At 41.4% G+C, this 13,363-nt stretch overlaps 1 protein-coding gene across 13 annotated transcripts in view; it reads right to left on the bottom strand.

The window, feature by feature from the left end:
- SAP130 (Sin3A associated protein 130) overlaps positions 1–13,363 on the bottom strand; it is a 76,198-nt gene that overhangs the window by 58,255 nt on the left and 4,580 nt on the right. For 7 of the 13 annotated variants that reach the window (XM_059052604.2, XM_059052603.2, XM_067025784.1 and 4 more), the window contains exons 3-7: positions 8,132–8,367; positions 7,257–7,415; positions 5,927–6,038; positions 4,794–4,918; positions 3,029–3,153 (exon numbers count right to left, since the gene is read on the bottom strand). In XM_059052604.2, the coding sequence (XP_058908587.1) occupies positions 3,029–3,153; positions 4,794–4,918; positions 5,927–6,038; positions 7,257–7,415; positions 8,132–8,367 (757 nt within the window). The remainder of the gene's footprint in view (positions 1–3,028; positions 3,154–4,793; positions 4,919–5,926; positions 6,039–7,256; positions 7,416–8,131; positions 8,368–13,363) is intronic. The other 6 variants (XM_067025785.1, XM_059052606.2, XM_067025786.1 and 3 more) reach the window with 2 other exon arrangements.

Raw genomic sequence — 13,363 nt, 5'->3', positions numbered from 1 at the left:
ATTAATATATACATATTTACACATTAATATTTATATATCAACTTCCATATCAAGGAAGGCAATATTACCACCATTTTCTAGGTGAGGAAATTGAGACATCTACTCTTTCACCTAGCACTCCCACTTCTAGGAATATACCTTGAAGGCACACCGTCACAAACATGCAACATACGCCAAAATGCCCATCAGTACATCCATTAGCTAGGAAGTCAGACATTAGGAATTTATCACAGTTATAGATAATTTAAGTAGAAAAATCATCTGATCATTAGGGTTATTGTCTGTTTAATTCCCTAGTATATTTCCAGTGCCTAGAGCAGTGACTGGCACAGACAAGGCACACAGTAATATTTGTTACGGGAGTGAAAACATAGTTATATGCTAAAAATATATCTGACAAAATTCAATATCCTTTTAGTAAAAACAATACACTGGAAAAGATAAATAATTCAACAAACATGGTTAAAAAAAAAATCTAACCCTAGTTTTCACTGTATACACATTTATACCTTTTGAATTTCATCATACCATCTGACTATATTAATTTTTTGAAGGTACTATAAAGTTAACATGAATAATACAGTCTATTTTATGTTGGGCTGTTGTCTCTTTGTACCTCAGGCAATATATTCAATTATCGAGAAGTAAAGTGTCTTCATTTTATTGAAGAGGGGACTAAGGATCAGGGAAGTTAAAAACACTTGCCTAATGGCACACAGCTAGTAAATGACAGAGCTAGTGGTTAAAGTTAAGTCCTAGGCACTACTCTGCATGTAAGTGTTATTTTCTTCAGAGCTCTGTTCGGGGCCCTCTTCTCATTATATTTATTCCCGCTGGGTAGACTCGGAAACCTAGAGCATTAACTGTAGCCCACGTTAATGACTTCTCAAGCACAGACATCTCTTCAAACTACCTGTTGCCACACATACACTCAGTATCACAAAACTTAACCTCCTTAAAATCTGCTTTTGGGGCTTCCCTGGTGGCGCAGTGGTTAAGAATCCCTCTGCCAATGCAGGGGACAAGGGTTCGATCCTTAGTACGGGAAGATACCACATGCCGCGGAGCAACTACGCCTGTGCGCCACAACTACTGAGCTTGCGCTCTAGAGCCTGCATGCTGCAACTACTGAACGCGCGGGCCTAGAGCCTGTGCTCTGCAACAACAGAAGCCACCGCAACGAGTAGCCCCTGCTCGCTGCAACTAGAGAAAAGCCCGCGCACAGCGACAAAGACCCAATGCAGCCAAAAATAAATAAATAAATCTGCTTTCTTTCCCTTGTTTCCTTCTCAATTACTTGGCCAAGCCAGGAAGAAACCAAGGAGGCATCTCAGACTGCTTCCAACTGGTAGACAAGTCTTCCGGATGGCCTCCAGTTCCCGACAGCTTTGTTCTCCATGCCCTATCCCTTCTTTTGTCCAGTGAATCACTTCTTGTTCATATTGCCGAAGGCTCTTTCCCTGGCACCCACGTAATCGATGGCAAGAATCAAGAAAGACCACTGGAACACTGCACGCTCCTGGCAAGACTCTCATGCCACTGCTTTCCCCACCTTCCATAGCTTTACCAGCACAACATGCTTGGGGGTCGTGAGAACAAATACCCTGATGTCTTCATCCCTGATTGTCTCACTCACAAGAGGCATCACAGACCATCCCTCATTGACAAGACTCTCTCCCTGTATGGCTCTGTAAATCTCTTAATTGTACTGGCTTCACTTCTCAAACACCGAACCTTTCTACTCTACCCTCTGGACTCACAATCCATCTTTAGCAAAATCTCCTGTATCCTCAACCTCTTGTGTGAATATATCCACTATCTTCCTGCCCTAATGAATCTTGGTTCTCCCTTGAGAACACTGCTTCCCTCGACAGCCCTCTCAACCGGGAGCCATTTTCTCTCATAAACCTCCTCCTCATCTACAGTGCCTTCCTAAATCATCTCCTCCCGAACTCTTCTGTGGAGGCATCTGCAACAGCAAAGTCCTTAAGCTTTCTCAACATCTCCACTTGGGTGCTCCGAAGTCAGCACAACCTTTAAAGTGCCCCAAACCAGAGTCTGGAATTCCTCCCCAAACCTACTCCTCCCATTCTTCCCCATCTCAAGTTTGGGCAACCCCACTCTCCCAGCTGCACAGCCAACCAGCGCAGGCACAGGCCTGACTGCTCTCACTCTCTAATAACCCCGTACGCGCTTCCTCAGAAATCCTCTTCGCCATCTTCCAACTTCTATTCAGAATCCAACCACATCTTTCCACCTCCGGCGACCATCTCTCCTGGATTCCTGCCATACTCTTCGAAACATCCTGCTTCCGACTTTGCCTCCCCACAGCCTACTCTCTCCAGCGACCAGGCTGATGCAGCTATTTCAGATCATGGCCCTGCTCTGTTCCAAACTCTGCTAAGGCTTCCCATTGCCTCCCAGCACAGGCCAAATCCTCAGAGTGGTTCATAAGGCTCAGCATGACCTGGGGACCTCGCTACCTCCTAAAGTAATCTCTGGCCACTCTCCTACCACTAGCCTCTTGCTGCCCCTTTATGCGGTAAACATATTCCTGACTCAGGGCCTTTGCACTTACTGTTCCCACTGGCTAGAACACTCTTATCCCAGACAACCATATGGCTCATTTCACATCTTTCCATTTTCTGTTCAACTGCATTCTGATCAACAAAGCCCTTCCTGATCACCTTACACGACACAGTAAGCTCCCTGTACCACCTACCCTGTCACTCCAAATCCCATTCGCCCTAATTTTTCCCCAAAGCACTCTCTGCCACCTAAAAAACTATACTTTTTTATGGTATGTCTCCAGCCACAGTTTCTACAAACAGAAACTCTATGAGGGCAAGAATTTCTTTTTATTTGTTCACTGCTTTATCCTCAGTGTCTAGAACACAACACAGCTCATTAAAAAAAAGAAAAAAAGTACTCAATAAATATTTATTGAGTTGAATGAAGGAAGGAAAAGAAAAGGGGAGAGAAGAAGGGAGGATGGCAGGATGGCTGATCTTCAAACCCCCAAACATACCTAAGTGCGGAATCAGTGGCATGGGCTGCCGTTGTAGTAATGACTGGAGACTGAGCTCTGGTGGCCGACACAGTTGCTACCACTGCAGGAGGGATGGTATTAGAGGTGGTCACAGGTGGACGAGACTACCAAGAGAAGAGGAAAACATATTTCATTGAAAGCAAAAGCAAAATACAGTATGCCGAAAACCACTGCAAGTATAATTTGAAAACTGGGCCTCGAAATAAGGGTGTTTGTGTCCAAATGAAAATAAATTCTCACCATTCTCATTACCGAGTTCTCTTTTCAGATAGGTTGTTAGAAGGCCAAAGGCCAGAATTATCCCAAAAGATCCAATTCTGGTTGGAGAGTACACAAGCCCCTCCTTTTCGAATATGACCAGACTCAAAATTCTGTCCTACGATTAGTATGGACTGGAATCTAGTCCTTCAGCTCCAGTTCCCACAGAGCTGTCGCTGGTCCTGGAGCAGACACTTTTCATGACGACACAACCTAAGGCTTTCCACAGAGGGCCTACTCAGAACTGGATGCTGGCTCTCATGCCATCTGAGGGCAAAAAAGGCAAACACGTGGCAGTGGAAGGTGCAGGGTGCCCAGATGTTTTCTAGATGTTTCCATATGGATATACTTGCCTTACCCCTCCATCTGTGTGTAAAATCTTTACCTGACAATCGAGTTCCACACTGGGCTTCACCCGCTTGCCCACTCTCAGATTCTCCAGTCATCTGAGCTCTCCTGAGTAGTCCTTCTTTCCTGCTCCTGCCACGTGCAGGTTAACTCAGCAAACTCTGCCCATTCTTGATCTGTTTCTCACCTGCAGACCTCGTCTCCATGGCGCTGCTCTCACAGCCTGTCCTCTCACACGAGGACTGCTGTGCTGTCTTCCTCACTACTGGGCTCTTGACCTTGGTTCTCCTCTTTCTCCAACCCTTCCTACCATTATACCCCTGGGGCCCTAATCAGTCTCCAAATGTGTTTTATTACCAGCAAGGTCTTTTATTTTGTTTAATGTGAAAGCTCTAGGCTAGACATATCTTATCCCGTGTCCCAGTCAGCAGCACTCTTCCGTAGTATCTTAAACCCAGCTATTTCATACATGCTACCAGTCTGGCCCCAAAGGCACGGAACTTCTACCTTCTGTACGTAATTCAGCTAGATTTATCTTTCAAAGATATTTCTTTGACCATATATCAGTATATTCCAAAGACGCAACAGCTCTCTGCTGTGTACAAAATCAAGTTTACAGTCTTCATCTTAGAGTCCCGAATTTAGAGACAGACACGGTATCACGTTATATTTCAGTAGTACTGAGGCCACAGATTTCCTTGAAAAAAGTTGAAAGGCATGGGCCGTCTTCCTCAAAAAGCATACATATGTGCATAAAAATGTGCATAAAATCTTTAGGGGTTCACACACCCGTATCCAAATTAGAATCCCTTAGTTCTAACTAGTCTTTACTCCACACTGTGTACAACCACCACTCTCTTCCTCGCCTTGTTCAGAGTGCTGCCCCCCTTCACGTGCCCTTCACGTCTCTGAATCCCCACTGCCACACCATCCCAAACAAAAGCCTTCCCTTACTACCTCTCTCCTAAATTCCTACAGCAGATCACATGACACTGTATATAATTCAGCCTTCTTTACATCTTGGCAACTAGATCCAAAGTCGCATGAGGTTCAAGGACTCGCACAGTGCCAAGTAGAGTGAATAACTCAGAGTAGGCGCTTAATGTTTGCTGGCTGACTACCCACAACCCTGGCGTGCCTGGATTGGCTGGTGAATGATGTGCTGTACTGCCGGCTGAGCTGCAGCAGCATTTGGCAACTGGGAAGTCGGCCTCAGGACCGTGGTTACTTTAGAACTGGACATCACAGCAGCAGCTGCTGCACCTGGAAAAACAGTATTTTTTTCATTAGTATGGCTTCTGGGCTCATGATTTAAATAGCTACAATTATATTCCCTATAAGCTCAGTATGTCAGTATTCAGCTTAAGTGCTTTGTGTATACTTCCCATTTCATCATATAGAAAATTAAGAGAATGTGTGCTCAAGGGCTGAGATTTCGTAAGATTGATAATCCGTATTGCTTCTTCAAGGGTGTTCTTAAATGAAACTGGCCTTTTTTTTTTTAAGTGCAAGTATGTGGCAGTGAAGCACAGCACGGTGCTGTTATTACCCTGATTCAAGCCAAGGCTGCAGCAGTTTAACCACCAGTGAGAGCTCACTTGAACCACCACTGCCTTTGCACCATCAGTGCCAATATCAGCACCGACAAAAGGGCACACGTCTTAGTTTCGACCTCACACAGAACCCTCTGCAGCCTGTGAACCTCACTCTGAGAACCACTAAGTTACATTGAGAGAGAGTATTCATTAGCCTGATTTTGCCGACAATACTTTTATCCTCTCCAATAGAAGGTAACAATTTCTGATCAAGTAATTGAAAAAAACTCATTAAATTTAACACCTTACAACCTACCAGCATTTAACTGTAAGAATAAATTCATCTTATTGCCATGTGAATAAAAAGATTTGACTAAGCATTTTCACTAAACTTCAAAAATACTCAGTATGAACATTTGTGACTTATTTATTAAAAATGAAGCCCATATTTACACTACCATAGCTTTCAGGAGTTCTTCAGTATAAAGGACAATTTTTAGTCCATACAGAAAATGTGAATTGCTCTGAGTTTACACACATACACATATGTGTTGCAATACAACTACAATAAGCACCTATTAGGCCACACTAAAAATATGCATTAATCTAAGTTTATTTCTGCTGTCTTGAAACTTTAAAAAGCTCATTCTGGATATGCTTTGTGTTACTGTATCTTCTACCAAACGTATACCTGTCACTGCATTTCAAGAGTCTGAAGAAAACATGCAGCCTTTACCTCGAGGTAAATGAGAAGCTCCAATGTGAAGAGGGGGCCCAGGTGCGTTGCTGCGGATGATAGACATCTGTACGTTTGTGGTCATGATGTGATGCAGGTTACTGGGATGTCCCTGCAAGAAACAGGATGCGACGTTATTTCCAAGTGCCTGGTCTTAGCCACGGGTGCTTAGCCATTGCTTCTAGGAAGTCAGCTGCCTCCAAATGTGGGTCATGTTGTTCCTCTTAAGATAGTGTGCACCCCAAGGGAAAGGACATTTAGTTTTCTTTTCACAGCATACTGCATGATGCCCTGTGCCAGCAGGCATGTGGTAAGGGACAGGGAGGACCCATCAACTGCCTTGAGTCTAGCTACTTGTTAGCGATTCCTGTCACTAATGACATATCTGACTATCCACTTTCAGACACGCTCATCTTCAATATTAATCTTTTACCCTTGTTTTCTTCGTCTTGGTCTATAGCTTATTTTTTCTTATTCTCACTATTTGCTTTACACGCCACTGCACTCACGTATTTTTTCTGCTAGCCAGGATTTCTAAGTAAATTCAGTCAGCACCCAACGGCCACTCCCCCATCAGTTCTTCAGCTCACCCCTAAGTGTCCCTTCCTCACACCTGCCCAATCTCGATGCCAGTGCTTCTCAGGTGGACGTTCCAGCACTTCTGGGAGGACTCAGCAGTATGACAAAATGAAAAAAACCACAGTGCATCTTTTTGGAATACCATTTTTTCCCTGAAAACTTGAAGGGAGTGAGTTGTGAGATTCAGTTTTCATTGGTAAGTAATTTTAAATATTTAAATAAATCAAATACATATTATGGAGGAGGACTGCAATTTCAAAAAAAAAAATTAAGTTAAAACATGAGACTTTAAAATAAATGTTCACAACTGGTAGGCTGCTGAGGGAACCTGCCAGTCGCCCAAGAGGTACACATCACTCTCCTCAGAGAACAACCTTAGAGAAGCACGACTGCTGTGAGGCTGTTCCCAGCCCACTGGAGTTCTGTACCTGTGACCAAGCACAGCCGGACTCTGGCACTCCTCAAGGTCATGGGCTGTCTTACCTAGATTTGTTTCTCACGCTGCAGGGGGGGCCTCGTACACAGCAGATACTCACTACATACGGGCTGAATGACAAGACCACTGTGCACACTGGTCTTACACCCGATGCCATCCTTCTCTGTCCGCTCTACTCTTGTCCCCTTGCAGATACCAGTGACCAGTTTAATTTTTTATTTAGTCCAGTGCCTAATGTACTGCTGGCATTCAATAAATAATGATCAACAGTTTGGCATCTCAGTTTGAAAAGCAGCAAATTAAGAGGAAAAAAACCTGTTGTCCACTGATTGTTGCCACAGGAATGGCTGAAGCTTGAGGGATGCTACTCTCCATGGTAACGGTAACCTGCCCTGGAAGCTTGGGGGGGAGTGACAAGGTAGAAGGTGGAGCAGGAGCAATGGGACGGCTAGGCATGGTGGGCTTCGGGGGCGGCTGCAAACAGAAAACCACACGAAACATGTCAACAGCTTTGTACTAGTGACGCATTTCATTCCACATATGCACACAAACCAAACCTGGAGAGTGCCAGGAAAGATGCCAGGAGCCTTATAGACTTTATCTCTTAGCATCACAGCCTTTCCATTGAAGTACTAGCATTTCCATGCTACAGATGTGGAAACATACAAAGCAAGGCTAAATCGCTTGCTTAAAGCCACACAGACAGTAAAAACCAGAACTGGGAACAAAGCCCAGATCTGTATGGCTCACAGCCCACATTCTTTCTTCTATACCGTGCTGCCTCCCAAGTTTGGGTGGAAGTAAACAAAACTCCCAGTAACTGACACATATCCATATGGTTAATACACAAGGCGATATTCTGATACACCCAAATTAGCAAGCTATCAAAACAAAACCTTGGAGAAGAGTGCCACTCCAAGATAAAAGCTACACTAGCATGCCCAAAACTTGCAATAAAATCAACATCAAAATGGGTACAAGAAAAGATCCTGTGATGCCAACTGCCCAGCGGCACGAGACTAGGCACTGCAGAACAGCGGAACTCTGAGGTACAGAGAGGAGCTGAACTGATAGGTCAAAAAGAAAAAGCTACAATCCTAGGATACAGCCTACGACTTTGTGAGCACTGTCAGAAATACTAGCCAGTCTTTAGCTGTCGTTCAACGTGAAATTTTAAGCCTCTCCATTACCTTCATAAGTCCCTCCGAAAATGAGAGTGGCACTGCTGGCGTCAGGTGTGCTGGTGGGGCTGCCACTGTGACAGGTGTGCCCGATGCAACAGCATGGTGTGTAGACAACATCTGCACCTGCGGATAGGGCCTTACCACAACAGGCTCTTGCTTCTCTTCGCGGGGCTGCAGGGAGCTGCTGGGACCCACGTGCTCCCTGGCAGTGACTTCAGCCTCTCGACTAGATTCATCGTTGACTGGTGAAGACACGAAGGGTGAAACAGCGTGTCATGCCCTTCCAATATCAAATAATATAACAGCACATATAAGAGTGTCGCTTGCAGTTAAGTTTCAGGGTTAATAAACTGACCATTTCCTTGTGAGATTTTTTTTTTTTAAACATCTTTATTTGAGTATAACTGTTTTACAATAGTGTGTTAGTTTCTCCTTTACAACAAAGTGAATCAGTTATACATATACATATGTTCCCATAACTCTTCCCTCCTGTGTCACCCTCCCTCCCACCCTCCCTATCCCACCCCTCTAGGTGGTCACAAAGCACAGAGGTGAACTCCCTGTGCTATGCTGCAGCTTCCCACTAGCTATCTAATTTTGGTAGTGTGTATATGTCCCTGCCACTCTCTCACATCGTCACAGCTCACCCTTCCCTCTCCCCATATCCTCAAGTCCATGCTCTAGTAGGTCTGTGGAGATTTTCTTAACAAGGAAAATTTGGGCATCAAATTCCCCTGATGGTAGCAAACTCAAAAGTCACACCTATGGAACATGGGACTTGTTTTAAATATTGTAATTTCCTACTCCTATGAACAAAGGGCCTGAAAACTATCTAGAATGACCTCAAATATTTGAAATTGTAATATAAAAGACAATTTCATTTAGAATATTTATTCTAAAAGTTATAAAAACCTAATATTAAAAAGGTGACTTGGGGACTTCCCAGGTGGTCCAGTGGTAAAGAATCCATGCTTCCACTGCAGGGGGGATGGGTCTGACCCCTGGTCGGGGAGCTAAGATCCTGCATGCTGTGTGGTGTGCCCCCCTCCACCCCGCAAAAAAAGGTAACCAATTTCTCAGTTCAAATCTCTACAGAGTGAACAAGTAAAGCTCTATCATTATTACAATGCATGCACCCTTTGAGACTCAACAATTCCACTTGCATGACTGTACCCTATAGATACACAGCATGTGTGTATAATGACTCAGGTACAAGTTATCTGTTTCAGTATTTTTATACAAGCAAAGGAACCGAAAAACCTACATGTCCATCAATAGGGGACTGGTTATATAAATTATGGTATACTCACACAATAGACTACCATGAAACTATAAAAATAAAACAAGAAAGCTTTTTAGGTACTCTTATGGGAAAATGTATAATATATATATATATATATATGTATATAGTGAAAAAGATATATGAAAATACCAAGGTACAGAACAGAGAAGAAGTAAATAAAATATACACAAATATAAATACACTTGTATTTGTATATGGATAACGTATCTCCAAAGCATCTTGGTTGCCTGAAAGGAAAGAAAGTGGATGAGTGGGGGACAAGAAGGAGAGATACTTTTCAGTGTATACTCTTTTTTCTTTTGGAATTTTGGACCATGAGAACATGTAATGTATTTAAAAATTAAGTTAAAAAAATCAAGGAACTGGGACTTCCCTGGTGGCATGGTGGTTAAGAATCCGCCTGCCAATGCAGGGGACACGGGTTCGATCCCTGGTCCGGGAAGATCCCACATGCCACGGAGCGACTAAGCCCGTGCGCCACTACTGAGCCTGTACTCTAGAGCCTGTGCGCTTAGGGCCCATGCTCTGCGACAAGAGAAGCCACTGCAATGAGAAGCCTGTGCACTGCAACGAAGAGTAGCCCCCGCTTGCCGCAACTAGAGAAAGCCTGTGTGCAGCAACAAAGACCCAACGCAGCCAAAAATAAATAAAACTAAAAATAAATTTTTAAATGCTGTGAATTCAGAACACAATGATTAAAAAATTTATTAAAAATCAAGGAACTAATGTAATGAAAGAGGAAAGTCTGTGAAAATATTAATTTGCACTATCATTTTCCCAAAACAACACTGACATGATTTTTCTGAACATAAAGATTATACTTAACGTAAAAAATTTTCATTACTTGTTAAACTATAAAGAAAGTAAAGCTGCTCCCAAAGTCTATCCCCTAAAGGCACCAAGTAACTATTTTGGCAAAACGTCAGACACTTCTCAGCTCTTTAATTTTAGGTGGGTTTTTATTTACTTTTTATTTAACTATAACCTTCATAAAGACAAGTGTATAGCTCAATGAACTTTTACAAACGGAATACACCTGAGTTACCAGCCCCTAGATCAACAAGCAAAATGCTACTGGTTCCCCATAAACCCTCTGTTCAGCCTGATTCCAGTCACTGTCCCTCCCAATGATACTCACTATGCTAACTTCTAAAACTATAGGTTACTGTTGTCTCTTTTTGAACTTATATAAATATACTCGTAACAAATGTACCCGGTTCTTGTCTCTCTCACTTATAAGATTTGTGCATGTTACTGCATGTAGCCGTAGCTCCTTCATTCTCAGTACAGTATGCCATTGCCTGAATAAATCACAAATTATCCATTTTACTCCCAGTTAGTTTTCAGGTTTTTTGTGGGTTTTTTTTTTTACTATTATGAATAGGAATGCTAGTAATATTCACGTGTATGTCTTTTGGTGAACATTACCATTTCTACTGTATTCCACCTAGGAGTGGAATCGCTAAGTAATATAGAATATACACCGCATCATTTCAAAAGTGCTAAATGAAATTCTATTGAATAGATGTACTATACTTTTTTAAACCATTATATCATCGATGAGCTTTTAGGTTATTTCCAAATTTTTGCTATTGTCAACAATTCTAGAATAAATATCCATATGTACTCTGAGTCCTTGTTCAATGATCTCCTCAGGAAAAAAAATCAGAAAATTTTCTCTTGGAGGAAAAAAGTGCTGGGAAAAAAGATTAATATATTTTATATTCTGCTATACATTGACCCTTCTCCTAGGTCATTCAGATTTTTAAAAAATTTTGATTTTTAAAACCGCTTTATCAAGGTATAAATTGCATACAATAAAATGGCTATTCTAAAGAGAGTTCAATGATTTTTTTTTTTTTTTTTACATTCTCACCAACAAGTTAGGAGCAGAATGGCTGGGTCAAATGGTAAACTTTATATGAAATTGCTGAAGTACTTTCCAAAGTGGTTGTATTATCTCATGTTCCCACCGGCAGTGTATTAGCGGGCCAGTTGTTCCTCATCTTCACGGATTCTTGACACACAGATATTCTAGTGGGTGTGTACTGGGTATCTCATTGTGGTTTTAATTAACATTTCCATGCTGACTGGTAATGCTGAACTTCTTTTTCTGTGACCATAGGCCATTCATATGTATATGTATCTTCCTTTGTGAACTATATGTTCATATCTTGTCCATTTTTTAATCAATCAGCTTTATTATTAACTGAGGTATAATTTACATATAAAATCTACTAATTTTTTGTATAAAACTAAATTTTCACAAATGTATTCAGTACTGTTATCACAACACAGTCATGACACAGAACATTTCCCTTACTCTAACAAGTTCATTCATGCCCCTTTGCAGTCAATTCCCTCCCTCCCACCCCTACTCCTTAGAAACCACTGATCTATTGATGGTTCTATCACCACTGCTTTGTCTTTTCTGGAATTTCATAGAAATAGAACCACACAGTATGTGGTCCTTTGGGTCTGGCTTCTTTCTCTCAGTAAAATGCTTTCGACGTTCATCCACGTTACTGTTTATAATTCTAGTTTGCTTCTTTTTACCACTGAGTAGTATTCCACTGTATGGATTAAAACAAGCTTTGCTTATCCAGTCACCAGTTGATAAAATCTGGGTTCTTTCCAGGGTTTGGCTATTATGAATAATGCTTCTATGAACACTGAAGGAGAAGTCACTGTATGTGTGACACACATTTTCATGTATCTTGGGTAAATACCTAGGAATGAGACTGCTGGGTTGTATGGTAAGCTTACGTTAAATTTTTTAACATACTGTGCCAAACTGCTTACCAAAGTGGCTAGATTACTTTGCATTCCCACCAATGCATGGGTTCTGCTTGCTCGACAAACACGTCAAAACTCGGTATTGTCAGTCTTTTTGTTTTAGTCATTCTAGTGGGTGTATAGTAGTTTCTCACTGTGGTTTTAATTTGCATTGCCCTGAGGAGTAATACAGTTGAATATCTTTTGCGTTTATCTGGCCTTTATATAGCATCTTTGGTAAAGTGTCTATTCACATATTTCATCCCTTAAAAACAGACAAACTAACAAAAAAAACCAAGCTGTTTGCCTTTTTTGCTATCGGGTTACAAGTTTTTTATATATTCCAGATGTAAGTCCTTTGCTGACACATTTATCACAAATGTCTTCTCTCATTTGGTGGCTTGCCTTTTGATTTTACTAACAGTGTCTTTTGCAAAGCAGTCATTTTTAATGTTGATGAAGTGCAGTGTATTCGTTGCCTCCTTTATAATCAGTGTTTTTGGTGCCTTAAGCAATTTTTACTTACTCTAAGGTAACAAACAGTTTCTCCTCTATTTCTTTTAGAAATTTTAAGTTTTGTATTTAGGTCCATAATTATACATTTCGAGTTAATTTATGTGCATAGTGGAAGTAAAGGTCAAGGTTTATTTTTTTTCATATGGATATTCTGGTGTTCTGGCACTATTTTGTTAAAAAGATTATCATTCCCCTATTGAATTATCTATGTACTTTTATCAAAACATCAATTGACCATTATGTGTGGGTCTATTTCTGGATCCTCCAGTTTGTACCAATGATCCAGTGATTTATGCTAATATCACATTACCTTGATTAGTGCAGCTTTATACCAAGTCTTGAAGTAAGGCAGTGGAGTCCCCCAACTTTCTTCTTTTTTGTCTAAATGCTTTGGCTATTCTAGGTCCTTTGGTTTTCACATAAATTTCAGATTTAATTTTAGATTCAATTTTTAGAAAAGTACCTGATGTGAATTTGATTAGGATTCATTTGAATCTATAGATACCTTTGGGTAAAGGAAAATACTGAGTTTCCCAATCCACAAACATGATAGATCTTTTCATTTATCTAGGTCTTTAACTTCTCTCAGCAATGTTTTACATAGCTTTCTAACCCCAGGTCATACACATATTTTGTTAATTTAT

This window comes from Kogia breviceps, chromosome 2, assembly GCF_026419965.1.
Source record: "Kogia breviceps isolate mKogBre1 chromosome 2, mKogBre1 haplotype 1, whole genome shotgun sequence".
NCBI classification, from domain to species: domain Eukaryota; kingdom Metazoa; phylum Chordata; class Mammalia; order Artiodactyla; family Physeteridae; genus Kogia; species Kogia breviceps.
Note: the sequence above shows the minus strand (reverse complement) of the source record. Positions and strands in the feature narration are given on the sequence as shown.